General features: G+C 38.0%; 1 protein-coding gene across 1 annotated transcript; it reads left to right on the top strand.

Annotated features, from left to right (window-relative positions):
• Positions 1 to 1,957: 1,957 nt before the first annotated feature.
• LOC131604347 (uncharacterized) lies at positions 1,958 to 3,427 on the top strand. Its single transcript, XM_058876791.1, has 3 exons — positions 1,958 to 2,150; positions 2,292 to 3,032; positions 3,353 to 3,427. Exons 1-3 carry the CDS (start codon positions 1,958 to 1,960, stop codon positions 3,385 to 3,387), a joined length of 969 nt encoding a protein of 322 aa, XP_058732774.1. The 3' UTR covers positions 3,388 to 3,427.
• Positions 3,428 to 14,022: the final 10,595 nt, after the last annotated feature.

Here is a 14,022-nt window from a genome sequence, read left to right as displayed (position 1 = left end):
GATGCTTCCATAGACCCATGTTCTGATTCTGCTTCGACCATCTTCTGATGTCTTGCCAGACCATGTTCTGATGTTGCATGCTGAACCCTTTGAGACAAAGCTTCTGAGCGCTGAATTATGCGTACTCTTTATATATATTTCCTGAAAAGGAAATTTCATTGGATTAGAGTACCATATAATCTTAAGCAAAATTCATATTATTGTTATCATCAAATCTAAGATAATTGATCAGAACAAATCTTGTTCTAACAATGTTATCTTGATTAAGGTGAGCTATCGTTCAGTTAATTAGTCTTGTCACTCCCTAACTTACTAACCACGCAGTTAATAGTATACATAAATTTAAAAGAGTATATGGGTGGGGGATTTTACAATAAACACCTGTGGGGGTTTTGCGGAAAAATAAAAGCAGAAAAGTAAGAGGTCCTAATTAAACTATTACACCCTGTGAGCAGATACATTATATGGGAAAATGCGGGAAAATAATTAAATATGCGAAAATTAATGACTTGTAAATGTCCACAGGAAATGTCCACTGTCCTCAAAGATAGTACCTCATAAAAACACAAAAATGTTAGTATGGATATATATATATATATATATATATATATATATATATATATATATATATATATATATATATATATATATATATATATATATATATAAATAAATTGATGCATGAAAATAATAAAGATACTAACAAACATTAATATAATTAACAAAAGAAAATATCAATATTAATGTGAAGTGATTATTTTTAACTAAATTAAAGATAAATATATATATTTTTTCAATCTAGAATGATAGAAATAACTCTAAAACCAAAATAGCAAGCGTATAGTAAATGCATAGTAAAGAAAACCTAAATCTAAGTAGCATGAAACATACATGGATATACATGTCTTTTTCTAGAAAAATATTAACACAAATAACAAATGGAAAAAAATTGAAACAAACAAAAGTGAAAATATTAACAAGTTTGAAATGTTAAATGAAATCCACTTTTAAAATCTGAAAGCAACAGAATGAAAAAAAAACGTAAGTGTTCTCTCTCGGCAACTTTGGCTTGTATACCAATTTCAAGCACCACCCTTAAATTCAAAACAAACATGGCACACCACCTGGAAAATAATACTGAGAGTAGAAACAACATAAAATAAGCCAACATCTTTCTCTAATCTCTTCTTAAATTTAGAGAAAACATGTTCTCATGGTTACACACAACAACCCAAAAAACAACAATCAAATTCAACTCCATGCAATCACGCAATCAAGAGACAAGAAGAAAAATAGGAGCAAAGAAAATATTATCCGAATACGTCACGACGGTAGAGGCGGTGGTTGAGTGCTTTCACGATGTTGCCGCTAACGGTACGATAAATGGTACAACCACAAAATCAACGCGACCGAATCACAACATCTCACAATTGAAAAAAATTCACAACCTGCACACCGAAGTCAACAGCACACAACCAACAAAGCAAAACATAAGAAGCTTATCTATTAGCAGACTTACACACTAGCCCTACGTTGCATGAAGATAACGTTTCCACTTTGCATGAGGAGAATGAGTCCACACAGTAATAGCTTGGGTGTCACTGCATGTAATTAGACTCTCCTACTTAGTTAGTTAGATTTATGGTTAGAGTATATAACCACTTTTGTAACTAACTTTCTATTCATTCGATTCAATGCAAATCTATCGTTCTCTCTTTCTCTTCTCTGATTCATCGCTTATTGCACACCTTCAATGGAGGTTTTGGTTTGCTAAGATGGTATCAGAGCAGGTAGAACCTGCTTTGTTTCCGCTGCGTCCTTTTTCCTCTTTCTTGCATTGAATCGGAGACGCCATTGTTGCGTTCTTTTTTTTCTTGAAGCTTGTTTCTGTTATCTTTGTGTTAGCTTCATCATTTCTTGTTTACTTTTGCTTTGATTTTCCCCTTGTTGTGCTATCATGACGAGGAATAACAATCCCGTTCCAGATCCATTGGATCCATACTATGTTCATCCTTCAGATAATTCATCAACAGTTTACGTTGCACCGCCATTATCAGGTGATAACTATCATGCTTGGTCCATGAAGATGAGACGAGCTTTGGCTATGAAGAACAAATTTCAGTTTGTTGATGGTACTATCGAGATACCAGGTAAAGATGACCTCAATTATGTAGCATGGTAGCGATGCAACAATCTTGTGCATACATGGATCATAAATTCCATAACGCCTTCAATTGCACAGAGTGTTGTATTCATTGATAATGTTGAGGACATGTGGAATGATCTTAAAGATCGTTTCATGAGAGGTGACAAGATACGAGTAGCACAATTGTATCAAGAGATTACAAACTTGAAGCAAGGAAGTAAGAAAATTTCAGATTATTTCACTGAATTGAGAAGTTTGTGGGAAGAGTTAGATCAATACAGACCCGTTCCAAGTTGCACTTGTTGTGTGACTTGTGCTTTTTTGGCTATGAGGAATAGCAGATCTTTCAGGGCAGAAGATAGAATTATCCAATTCTTAATTGGATTGAATGAAGAATTTCATGGAGTTGTCTCACAGGTATTGCTTATGGACCCTCTCCCTCCTATTAACAAAGTGTTTTCCATGGTACTGCAGCAAGAAAGAAAGATATGTGGAACAATTTTCCCCCCTCTTAATGCTACTGAAGATGGATCGGGAATGGTCAATGCTGTAGAGGGAAAACAAGGTGGAAGAGGTAGAGGATATAACAATGCTGGCAGAGGAAGAGGTAATGGCAAAGTATGCACATATTGTGGCAAACCTGGTCACACAGTGGATAACTGCTACAAAAAGCATGGATATCCACCTAATCTTGGTCGTGGAAGTGCATCCTATGCTAATCAAGCTGGAGCTAGTTCTACTCAGAGTCAGGTGGACAAGACTGAAGGCAAATCCACAGTTGGCACAACTAGTGACAATGGAAGCATGGCACTAACAAAAGAACAATATCACAATTTGATGGTGTTGCTCGAAAAGAATTCAGGATCAGTCAATCTTGCCAAGGGAGGTAACTGTTATGTTGCTAGCTTTAATGCTAATCATAATCATAATGTTAATTGGATCCTAGATACAGGAGCTACACATCATATATGTCATAATCTGAATTGGTTCTTGAAGTATGATCACATTCATCCCATATTGGTTAATTTGCCTAATGGTAACTCTATATCTACTTCTATCTGTGGAGATGTGAAAGTCTCTAATGAGCTGATTCTTAAAGGAGTGTTGTATTTGCCTCAGTTTGAGGTTAATCTAATTGCAGTTTCAAAATTATGTAAAGAGCAAGAATTCTCTTTAGTGTTTGAAACTGACAGATGTGTGATACAGGAAAGGAGACAATTGAAGAAGATTGGTTCAGCTAAGGAGATTGATGGACTGTATTACTTGGAAGGAACTTGTACTACAAGTAAGCAAGGATTCATTTCAAGTGTTTTCACCTATAAGGAATTAGATAGAGTTTCTCCAGCCATTTTATGGCATTTAAGACTAGGGCATTTGTCTCATGATAGAATGCAATGCCTAAGTTCTATGTCCAGCTATATCCCTAATAGTGTTCATAAGGCTTGTGATGTTTGTCAACAAGCTAGGCAAAAACGATTGTCTTTTCCTATTAGTACAAATAATGCTTGTAATGTGTTTGATCTCATTCACATAGATGTATGGGGTCCATTCAATACAATTTCTATTCATGGTTTCAAATACTTTTTGACTATCTTGGATGACCATAGCAGACATGTATGGGTTGTTATGCTAAAATCCAAAACTGAAGTTGGTTCCAAGATCACTGAATTCATAGCAATGGTTGAAACACAATTTGCTAAGAAAGTCAAAACTATAAGGAGTGATAATGGTACTGAAATGCTCATGCCTGCTTTCTATGCTTCCAAAGGTATCATTCACCAAAGGAGTTGTGTTTATACCCCTCAGCAGAATGGAAGAGTTGAGAGGAGGCATCAACACATCCTTAACATTAGCAGAGCTCTCATGTTTCAATCAGGCTTAGCTAAAGAATATTGGTCTTATGCAGTCCTTCATGCAGTCTATTTGCTGAATAGAATTCCAACTAAAGTCTTGCACAACAAGTCTTCTTATGAAGTCATGTATGGTTCAGCCCCTGATCTGAGTGTTTTAAGAGTATTTGGTTGTTTAAGCTATGCCTCTACTCTTACTACAAACAGACACAAGTTTGACTCAAGGGCTCGAAAGTGTGTTTTCTTGGGCTTTAAGGCAGGTATGAAAGGGTTTATTCTTTTGGACATAGCTACTCATGACATTTTTGTCTCTAGGAATGTGAAGTTCTTTGATATGGCATTTCCTCTACTGGATAATCATAGCTCCCATTCCTCTCCATCTCTATACCTGGATCAACTCAAAGTTGATAACTTAGCTGACACTTCTACTGCACCTGAAGCATCTCTTGATACTCATACCTCTGTTGCCATCAATGAGGAATCTGAAGCTGCTCCATCTACCTCTAATGCTGATGATCTCTCCCTCCATGAGTCTAGTGATACTGCCATTGAGGTTTCTTCTGGTCACTCTAATGCCATGCCAAACCTTGATTCCTCCAATGACATGCCTATTAGAAAATCCTCTCGGATTTCACAAGCTCCTGCTCATTTAAGGGACTACATTTGTCATTCAAATGCTTCATCGTGTCAGTATCCTATTGAAGATTGTATGTCTCTATCCAATTTGTCATCTGCTCATCGGGCTTACATAATGGCTCTCTCATCTGAATCTGAACCAACAAGTTACAAGGCTGCCTCTAGTGATCCTAGGTGGGTTACAGCTATGCAGAATGAGATTGTTGCTCTCAACAACAATCATACCTGGGAGTTTGTCACTCCTCCTCCTAATGCTTCCCCGATAGGGAGTAAATGGGTATACAAAATCAAACGTCATGCAGATGGTTCAGTTGAACGATTCAAGGCACGCCTCGTGGCACAAGGGTTTAATCAAACTGAGGGCTTGGATTACTTTGAAACCTTTTCTCCCGTAGCCAAGATGTCCACAGTTCGTGTATTGTTAGCCCTAGCAGCTATCCATGGCTGGCATTTACATCAATTAGATGTAAATAATGCCTTTCTCCATGGTGATCTTAATGAAACAATTTATATGAAGGTGCCTCAAGGTGTACGTGCTCCCATGTCAGGGCAAGTTTGCAGGCTAACCAAATCTCTTTATGGCTTGAAACAAGCCAGTCGACAATGGTTTGAGAAATTGACTACTTTTCTCAAATCTCTTGGTTTTATACATGCTCAAGCTGATCACACTCTCTTCATTCAATCTACTTCTACATCATTCACAGCTTTGCTTGTTTACGTGGATGATATTATTCTTGCTGGTACATCTTTGAGTGTCTTTGAAGATCTCAAGCAAGCCCTCCATCGCACATTCCACATCAAAGATCTCGGGCAACTCAAGTTCTTCCTTGGTCTTGAGGTTGCTAGATCCTCCAAGGGCATTACACTTTGCCAAAGAAAGTATTGTCTCGAATTACTCCAAGAGGCAGGTCTCACTGGTTGCAAACCAGTCTCAACTCCTCTCGATGCCTCTATTCGTCTTTCTCAAGACAATGGTTCTCCTTTAGCTGATGTTACTGCGTATCGTCGCTTGGTTGGTAGGCTAATTTATCTCACCGCCACAAGGCCCGATATTGCATTTGCTACACGACAACTTAGCCAGTTTATGAGTGCACCTTCAGATGCACACTATAGAGCTGCTACTCGTGTGCTTCGTTACTTAAAACAATCCCTAGCTCGTGGCATTTTCTTATCTGCTTCCTCTGATTTGCAGATCCTGGGTTTTAGTGATGCAGATTGGGGTGGTTGTGTTGATACAAGACGTTCCATTTCAGGGTATTGCTTTTTCATTGGCAAATCCCTAGTTTCTTGGAAATCTAAGAAACAAATCACTGTTAGTTGCTCCTCAGCTGAAGCTGAGTATCGTGCTTTAGCTGTAGCCACGCGGGAACTTCAATGGATGTGCTATCTCTTACATGATCTTCAGCAACACCCTTCTAGACTCCCGGTCTTATATTGCGACAACCAAAGTGCCATCCATATCTCTGCAAATCCTGTCTTCCACGAACGCACTAAACACTTGGACATTGATTGTCACCTGGTACGAGAAAAGATTCAAGCTGGTGTTATGCGTCTTCTCCCTGTTCCTTCTCGTGACCAGGCAGCAGATGTCTTCACCAAGGCCCTTGGTCCACGTCCCTTCGTTGAGTGTCTCACCAAGCTTGGATTGGTTGATATTTACCAACCTCAAGCTTGCGGGAGGGTATTAGCAGACTTACACACTAGCCCTACATTGCATGAAGATAACGTTTCCACTTTGCATGAGGAGAATGAGTCCACACAGTAATAGCTTGGGTGTCACTGCATGTAATTAGACTCTCCTACTTAGTTAGTTAGATTTATGGTTAGAGTATATAACCACTTTTGTAACTAACTTTCTATTCATTCGATTCAATGCAAATCTATCGTTCTCTCTTTCTCTTCTCTGATTCATCGCTTATTGCACACCTTCAATGGAGGTTTTGGTTTGCTAAGATTATCAAATTCAAAACTAATGAAATCGAAATAAAATTTGTGTTGCCGGTTGGGTGTCACGGTTTTCGTATGGCGGCTGACGGAGGAAGGCCTGGTGGTGGTTCGACGTGTTGCATCGCTGGAGCAGCGGTGTTGGATCGTTAAATCGCGAATTGGATTGTAGATGAGCATGGTCAGCAACCGGAGGTTGTGATTCGGAGTGGCTGTCATTGGTGCTTGCGGTGATTTAACGGCGGAGATGGGATTCTGCGGTGGTTGTATAATAAAAAGTGACTTTTAAAGAAAAAGAAATTAGTAACAAAAAATGTCATAAATAGTATATGTAGGGTTCGAACTCGTGACCTTACACTTGCAAAGTTTACCTCCTCACCAATTGTGTCAATTCATTTATTCGAAATTAAATGGCATTAAAAAATATATGGAGGTCAATGAAAAATATTTATTATTTAAAAATACAAATAGTTTAAAGTAAACTATTATATATTTTTAAATAAGCAAAATTAACTACTGTTAAAATGACCATGAACCAATATTTTGAAAAGATCAAGTTTAAAATAATGTGACTGTTAGCAATAGGGCGGGCAAATTTTGGGGTATGACACTCCGTTTAGGTGTTTCACGTTTCAGGATTTTCAGTTAGCTCGTACCTTGGAAGAGATGGATACTATGCTTGGGTTCCCTAGGATTAAAAAGGAATTTTATACAGGTGCTGGAAAGAAAGTTGAGATTTCTGATTTGGCCAAAGCCTTAGAATTGCCCGTTACGGATTTAAAATCTAATTATAAAACTGATGGTAATGTACATGGGATTAGGAGAACTTATTTAGAAGCTCAAGCTATGTCTTATGCTCAAAAGAAACAATGGGACATTTGTGGACATTTTTTGGCTCTTTTAATTTTTGGTGTTATTTTGTTGCCAAAGAAGACGGAATATGTTGATCATGCTGCTATTCATGTTTTCACATCCTTCAGGAATTCAAATGAGGATCCAACTCCTACTATTCTTGCTAATATTTAATATACCATCCATGATCGATTTGAAAATAAAAGGGGGATGATATTCTGTTGTGTTCATTTATTATACTCTTGGTTGACTTCTCATCTTTACAAAGCCAACTATTTGATTAAAGATTTGACTAGGCATGAATGTCTCAGAAATTAAGGGCTCTCTAAGCGGATTCTATCTTTTGGTTTGCAAGAAAATTGAACTCCGAAAGAATTATTTACAAATGTGGAGAATTCAACAATGTGCCTTTAATGGGAACTTTAGGTTGTATTAATTATAACCCCGTGTTAGCATTGCGTCAATTGGGTCATTCTATGGATTGTGAGCCCTCCAAGCAACAAGTGGAGGAATTGATTTTGCATGACAACGGAAAAGGTGATCCTAGGAAATTAAAGAAAATAATTCAAGCTTGGAAGCATGTTCAAACAAATAACTTTGGTCCGAAGAATGTTATTGCTAAGGAACCTTACACTAGATGGGTTCAAGAGAGAGTTGGAAAGATTTTGCTTCCTTTTGTTGTGGATCCCACATACAAGCTCGATTCTCCTAATCCTGTTTCTCTATCCATCGAAGAGATAGAAGGAATCAAGGCTGCCCTAGAGGCGTCCCGTAAGGAAAAGGAAAAATTAGAGCTTGACATACATCGACTTTCCAACGAAAAGAGCCAACTACGCTTCGATCTCAAAGAAAAGAACCAAGAGCTTCAAGCCGCTAAGGAAGAGAATGATAGACAAAGGAGTAAAAGAAAGCGTGCAACCGAAGGAGTCCTAAGTGCAAACTTTGATTTAATTTCACATAATGAAAGGTTAGAACAAGCGGGCGTGGAAATTTCAAGGTGGAGAAAGCGTTATGAAAAGGCTTCCCATGACAAAGCGGAATCCGAGAAAAATCTAGAAGTTGTGGTCTTTGAATTAACTGATAGGACTAAAGATCAAGAGGTAGAAATAAGGAATCTCAAATTTGATCTTCAAGAAGCCCGCAATTCAGGACAAGAAGAACGCACAAGGAGATTGACTACGGAAGAAGCACTTTTACAGCGCACCGGGGAGGACAACAGAGCACTTCTAGCTATGGCCTCACTTAGGCAAGTATTCATAAGGCAAAGAGAAATATATGAGGAAAAAATGGATGAAAGAGACTATTGGAGGAGACAATTTACAAGTGTTTCTACGGCAAATGAGCATGTGAGCATGGTTCCCAAGATGCTTGAAGAATATGAGAAATGTCATGAGAATTATGATAAGTTAGTCTATTTGTGCAATGATTTAATCCAAGACATTCCGAAGAGTTTGGAAAGAGCGGAATCTTCTCCCGTCATTCTTCCCGAGATGGTAAAAGAGTTCATGGAGCTTTGTAGAGATATGGTGGACAAGTTCAAAGCGGATATTCATAGGCGTTCTTAGTCATTTATAGTTTTTTTAACTTTAACTTTGGAAGTTTAATTTCTTTTGATTTCCTTTTGCAATATGAACAATTTAAATTGTATTTCCTTTCAAGTATTTTGAAAAAGTGTGTTTATTTCCGCATTATTCATTTTCTTTGCAATTATTCACCAAAAAAGGATTATTAAAAAAAAAAGGGGTTTTTACTACAAAAAAAATAGAAAAAATATATATACACTATGTGGATAAGACATGAACATAGCATAAGCATAACATTCATATCATGCATATCATATTTATTTTCAAAGCATTAAAAAGAAAAACTATCTTTATCTCCAGTCACCATTGGAGAATACAACCAAGCAACCGCACCACCATATCAAACCCGGTCCCAGAAGAAGAAAGCAATGGAACAGTTAGAGCACAATCAGGCCGCCCTTCGCGAAGAAGTAACCCAACTGAAAGGTACTGTGGAGGAAATTAAGGGAGGAATGACCCAGATTCTAAGTTTTATGAAAGACCTCATGGACAAACAAGAAAAGGCTATGGAAGTTCAGGGTCAGTATGAAGAAATACTGGACGATGGCAACCCGCTGTTAGGACTTGTTCGAGGCTTTGACCCTCACAAGTCAAATGCCCACTCCTCTAAGAGGGTTATCAGAACCCATGAAGAGGGAGAAGCTTCCCATGAAGGATTTATTCCCACCATTGAGAAAGAGGGGGCACCTCACATTGTTCGCATCCCTGCTAATAATCCGCCTAAGGACGAGGACTACGTGGATTTGCAATATGGGGATGTGGACGACACAAATCAGGGACCCCAATATAAGCAAACTCAATCTGATTCTAAAGAAAATGCTAGGAATAGCGGATAAATCAAGGCGCTAGAAGAAAGGATGAAAGCGGTAGAAGGATATGACGTCTTTGATGTAGATACTTATGAAATGAGCCTGGTACCAGATTTCACTATTCCCCATAAGTTCAAGGTACCTAAATTTGAAAAATACAAAGGACTTATATGCCCAAGAAGTCATCTACGCATGTACGTCAGGAAAATGGTTGCTTATGCCCACGATCAAAAGCTAATGATGCATTTCTTCCAAGACAGTCTAAGTGGGACATCTGTCGACTGGTACATGCAATTGGAAAAGACACATATCCGAAGCTGGAAAGACCTGACTAACACGTTCCTAAAACAATACAAGTACAACCTGGATATGGCACCCAATCGGATGCAATTGCAAAATTTGTCACAGAAAAAGGAGGAATCGTTCAAGGAATATGCCCAAAGGTGGCGAGAGATGGCTTCCCGAGTCCAACCTCCTTTGTTGGAAAAAGAGCTGGTAGACATGTTCATGAGTACTTTGCAAGGACCATACTACGATAAGATGATCGGAGGTGTATCCTCAGGATTCTCAGATCTAGTGGTCATCGGAGAAAGGATTGAAAATGGAATAAAAAATGGGAAGATACAAGGAGCATCATCTAATTCTTATCACTCAAAGAGGCCCACCTCAACCTTCGCTAAAAAGAAGGAAGGGGAGAACAATGCAGTAGTGCACCAAGAATCTAAACCTCCTATGTCATTCCCACCTCAACAAAACAGGTTCCAAGGTCCTCCAAGAAAATTCGATCCTTTGCCCACTTCCAGAAGTGAAATACTGAAATACTTGGTGAGCGAGTCATTGGTAGAGCTCAAAACCATGTGTCATACCCTAATTTTGACCCCCCCTGAGATGTCATACTTTCAGGCTTTTCATCAGAATCAAAACAGATACTCAGAACAGTCACTTGTTCATCTGGTGCTTAATCGAGGATGTTCATAAACAAAAGAGCTTAGGCAAAGGATCAATCAATAAAATGATTAGTCTCTAATACAATCATATGACTCAAAAAGCTTCATTCTATTCACCTATGATTGATTAGACACCCAATCATCTGGGCCCAAGTTTGCTTAGTTCACTAATCTAGGGTTTTGAGCCCATCAGGGACTGTAATCAGGGATCACATTTGGGAAACCCTAAAAAGCTCCAGGACATCTATCAATTAGTTAAAATATCTTCAATTGGTTCAAATGACATTATCCATTGGACGTTACACTTCAATTCAAGATCTATAGTCATCAATTACATCTGGTCGACAATTAGGGTTTTTAACCTAATTCACCTGGACAGTTGACTTTTAATCAGGATATGGATCCAAAACTCAAAACATGGTTCAAGAACTTCCATTACCTCAATATAATCCAATCACATCACTCATTTGAGGAAAAGAACTTGATTCATCACAAAAGTCCAAGATTTCACTTCATTAGGAAAAAGTCAACTATACAAAATTATCTTTGACTTCTAGGATTTTTGGCCAAACCATGAATTTTTAAGATCAATATCATCAATATATGATTATTAAAGTCATTTGGCAAAAGAAATTCAAGAAAATTCATCATGGATAAAAAAGTCAAGAATTAGGGTTTTTAAGGGCATTATGGGAACTCAAAATTTCACCTACACAACTCAAAAAACTTCCAACATTAAAATTGTAGATCTTGCAAAATAAAACAACATCTTACATAGAAAATTTTTTCAAAAGATCAATCATTTGAGAGATTTAGGTTTTGGAAGTTATAGGCCTTAAAAACTTGGAAATTTTTCTAAGTGTTTTTGACCTAGTTTTCTTCCAACTTTGGGCCCATTTTTCACAATTTTCCCAAATGATTCTGAAGAAACCTCAAACTAATGAATTGAAGTAGATGTTTAGGGATTTCCAAATTGTGCTCAACCTCCTCCAAATTCATTTTGAGCTAGGAGTTATGCTTATTCAAAGTTGGCCTCATGGAGTAAAATTATAGGTCATGTACAATTTGAAACTTTGCAACTTTGTGCAAATGGCTTCACTAAATGATGTTACACGACCCATAATACATCTGCAAGCATGCCATACATCCATTTTCATCATTGCATAAGGATTGAAGAATATTCCCAAAAACAAAAGCATGTGATTATGTAATGATTACATTTGGGAATTTATGGCAAATGGATGAATCACCAAATGGAATCTTCTCCCATCCAATTGGAACTCTCCTCTGCATCAGAATTTTCCCTTAAGATAAGAAGAGATCAATGGATAGGGAGCTAGCTCGAAAATGCAATGATCACATTTGCAAGATTCCTTGAATTTCTTCATGGCCAAGAAACTAAAATGACTTCACTAAGCAAGCTCACTCCTCTGCATTTACACTGAACTCTTTGAAATTCTGGACTCAGACACGCGATGTCGAACAGGATGTCACGACATTACTATCTGAATGCTTTTAAACAAATGAACAAGAAGTAAACAGAATAACAACACAAGAAAGTTGTTAACCCAGTTCGGTGCAATCACACCTACATCTGGGGGCTACCAAGCCAGGGAGGAAGTCCACTATAAGTAATATCAATTAAAGGTAATACAGATCAAGATTACTCCTTTCACTTAATATCTACCCAATGCAACTTCAATCTAAAACTACTTAGATCAGAGATCCTACTCACTCCCCCTCAATCACAGCAGTGATGAAAAACACTCTACGAATAACAAAAGAAGACACACTTCAAGGACACAACTTGATCTTGCTTAAGAGCTTTAATCAAGTACAATAGTACTCTTGCTTAAAAGCTTCGAGTACTTCTTAAAACTCAAACCAAAACACCTAGACCAAGACAATCATCATGATGATTGTTTGGCTTACAAGAAGGCTAGAACGCAAAAACTTAAAACAAAGAACTCTTAAAGCTTCTCAATACAAAAACCCTAATCTGGTCTGCAGCTTCTTCGTAAAATATATAGCCTTCAGAAAACGCAGCAGCTGGGCCTTGGATCCAAATTAGTTTTAAACCTAATAAAACTAATTTCCATAAATCAAGGAACTAAAAATAATAACCATCAAAGACGTCCTTGAATCAGATCAGAATCCAACATTTCCAAATAAAGCGCATAGGATCTTATCAGATCACATAACCATAAATAGTAACAGAAAAGAACGTAACAGCTGCGAATGTCATGACATCGGCCTTGACATCAGGTAAAGGCCTGCATAAGAAAAACTTCACAACAGTAGAATGCATGTCATGACACCAGATTTGACAAGATAGAAACACAATGAGTTTTACCAAAAATTACAGCTAATCAACAACATCTACAAACTCCCCCTTTGGCAAATTTTTGGCTAAAACACTAATTGATGTACCTAAACAGATATCAGAGCATACACAGCAGCCAACAACAGAAAAATAAATTCTGTAAGCAAACAACAGCCAGCTTGATTAATCACCAGAAATCCAGAAAACATCTATTTAATCAACTGTTACAGAATACCATTTGTCATTGTCAAGGAGAACCAGGAAACAACCAAAATATAAGAAAACAACAATACAACCATATCCATCAACCAAAAAGATCAACAACAAAAAAACCAAAACCACCAAAACAACCATTACTCCCCCTTTTTAGCCACAAAAGGAGCCAAACACAAACAGAATCAGAGCTAATCATCAGACCCATCACTGTCTTCATCACTAGAGCCACCAGTATTGTCATCACTTGAGCTACTAGTCTCTTCATCAGCATCACTACTCCCAGTATCCTCAGAGCCCTCACCATCCTCAGCCTCTTCCTCAGCCCCACTATCAGCACCTTTGTCTTCATCCATATTGTCACTATCCCTTCCACCAGCAAGATCATCATCTGTAGACTGCTCAAGACTTTGGATGAGCTTTTCAAGCTTCATCTTCCTGTTGTCCAACTCCTTACAAGTCTCTTTCAGCTCAGCAATAAGAAGGGCTTTGTTCACAGACTTGCTGGGTTGTGATGTCCCAGCAGATGTCATGTCATCAGACCTCTGGAGCAGCTTGTAGTGAAAAGACAAAGCACTCTCCCTCTTACATACAGAATCTTTACTTTTCAGAATTCCAGGGTGTTGCTTGAGGATTATCCCACATATCAGGGATGGGAATGCAATGGGGAGCTTGGTAGCAGAGGTACCAGCATGCCTCATAGTTTGATCAAATATGTA

This window comes from Vicia villosa, linkage group LG5 (genome assembly GCF_029867415.1).
Source record: "Vicia villosa cultivar HV-30 ecotype Madison, WI linkage group LG5, Vvil1.0, whole genome shotgun sequence".
NCBI classification, from domain to species: domain Eukaryota; kingdom Viridiplantae; phylum Streptophyta; class Magnoliopsida; order Fabales; family Fabaceae; genus Vicia; species Vicia villosa.
The sequence above is the reverse complement of the archived record's forward strand: the minus strand, read 5'-3'. Positions and strand labels throughout refer to the sequence as shown.

Coding starts and splice junctions, on each gene's coding strand:
- LOC131604347 (XM_058876791.1), top strand. CDS start 1,958: ATGACGAGGAATAACAATCCCGTTCCAGATCCATTGGATCCATACTAT. Junction 2,151..2,291: donor TGGTACTATCGAGATACCAG/GTAAAGATGACC, acceptor ATGATCTTAAAG/ATCGTTTCATGAGAGGTGAC. Junction 3,033..3,352: donor AGTCAATCTTGCCAAGGGAG/GTAACTGTTATG, acceptor TGTGTGATACAG/GAAAGGAGACAATTGAAGAA.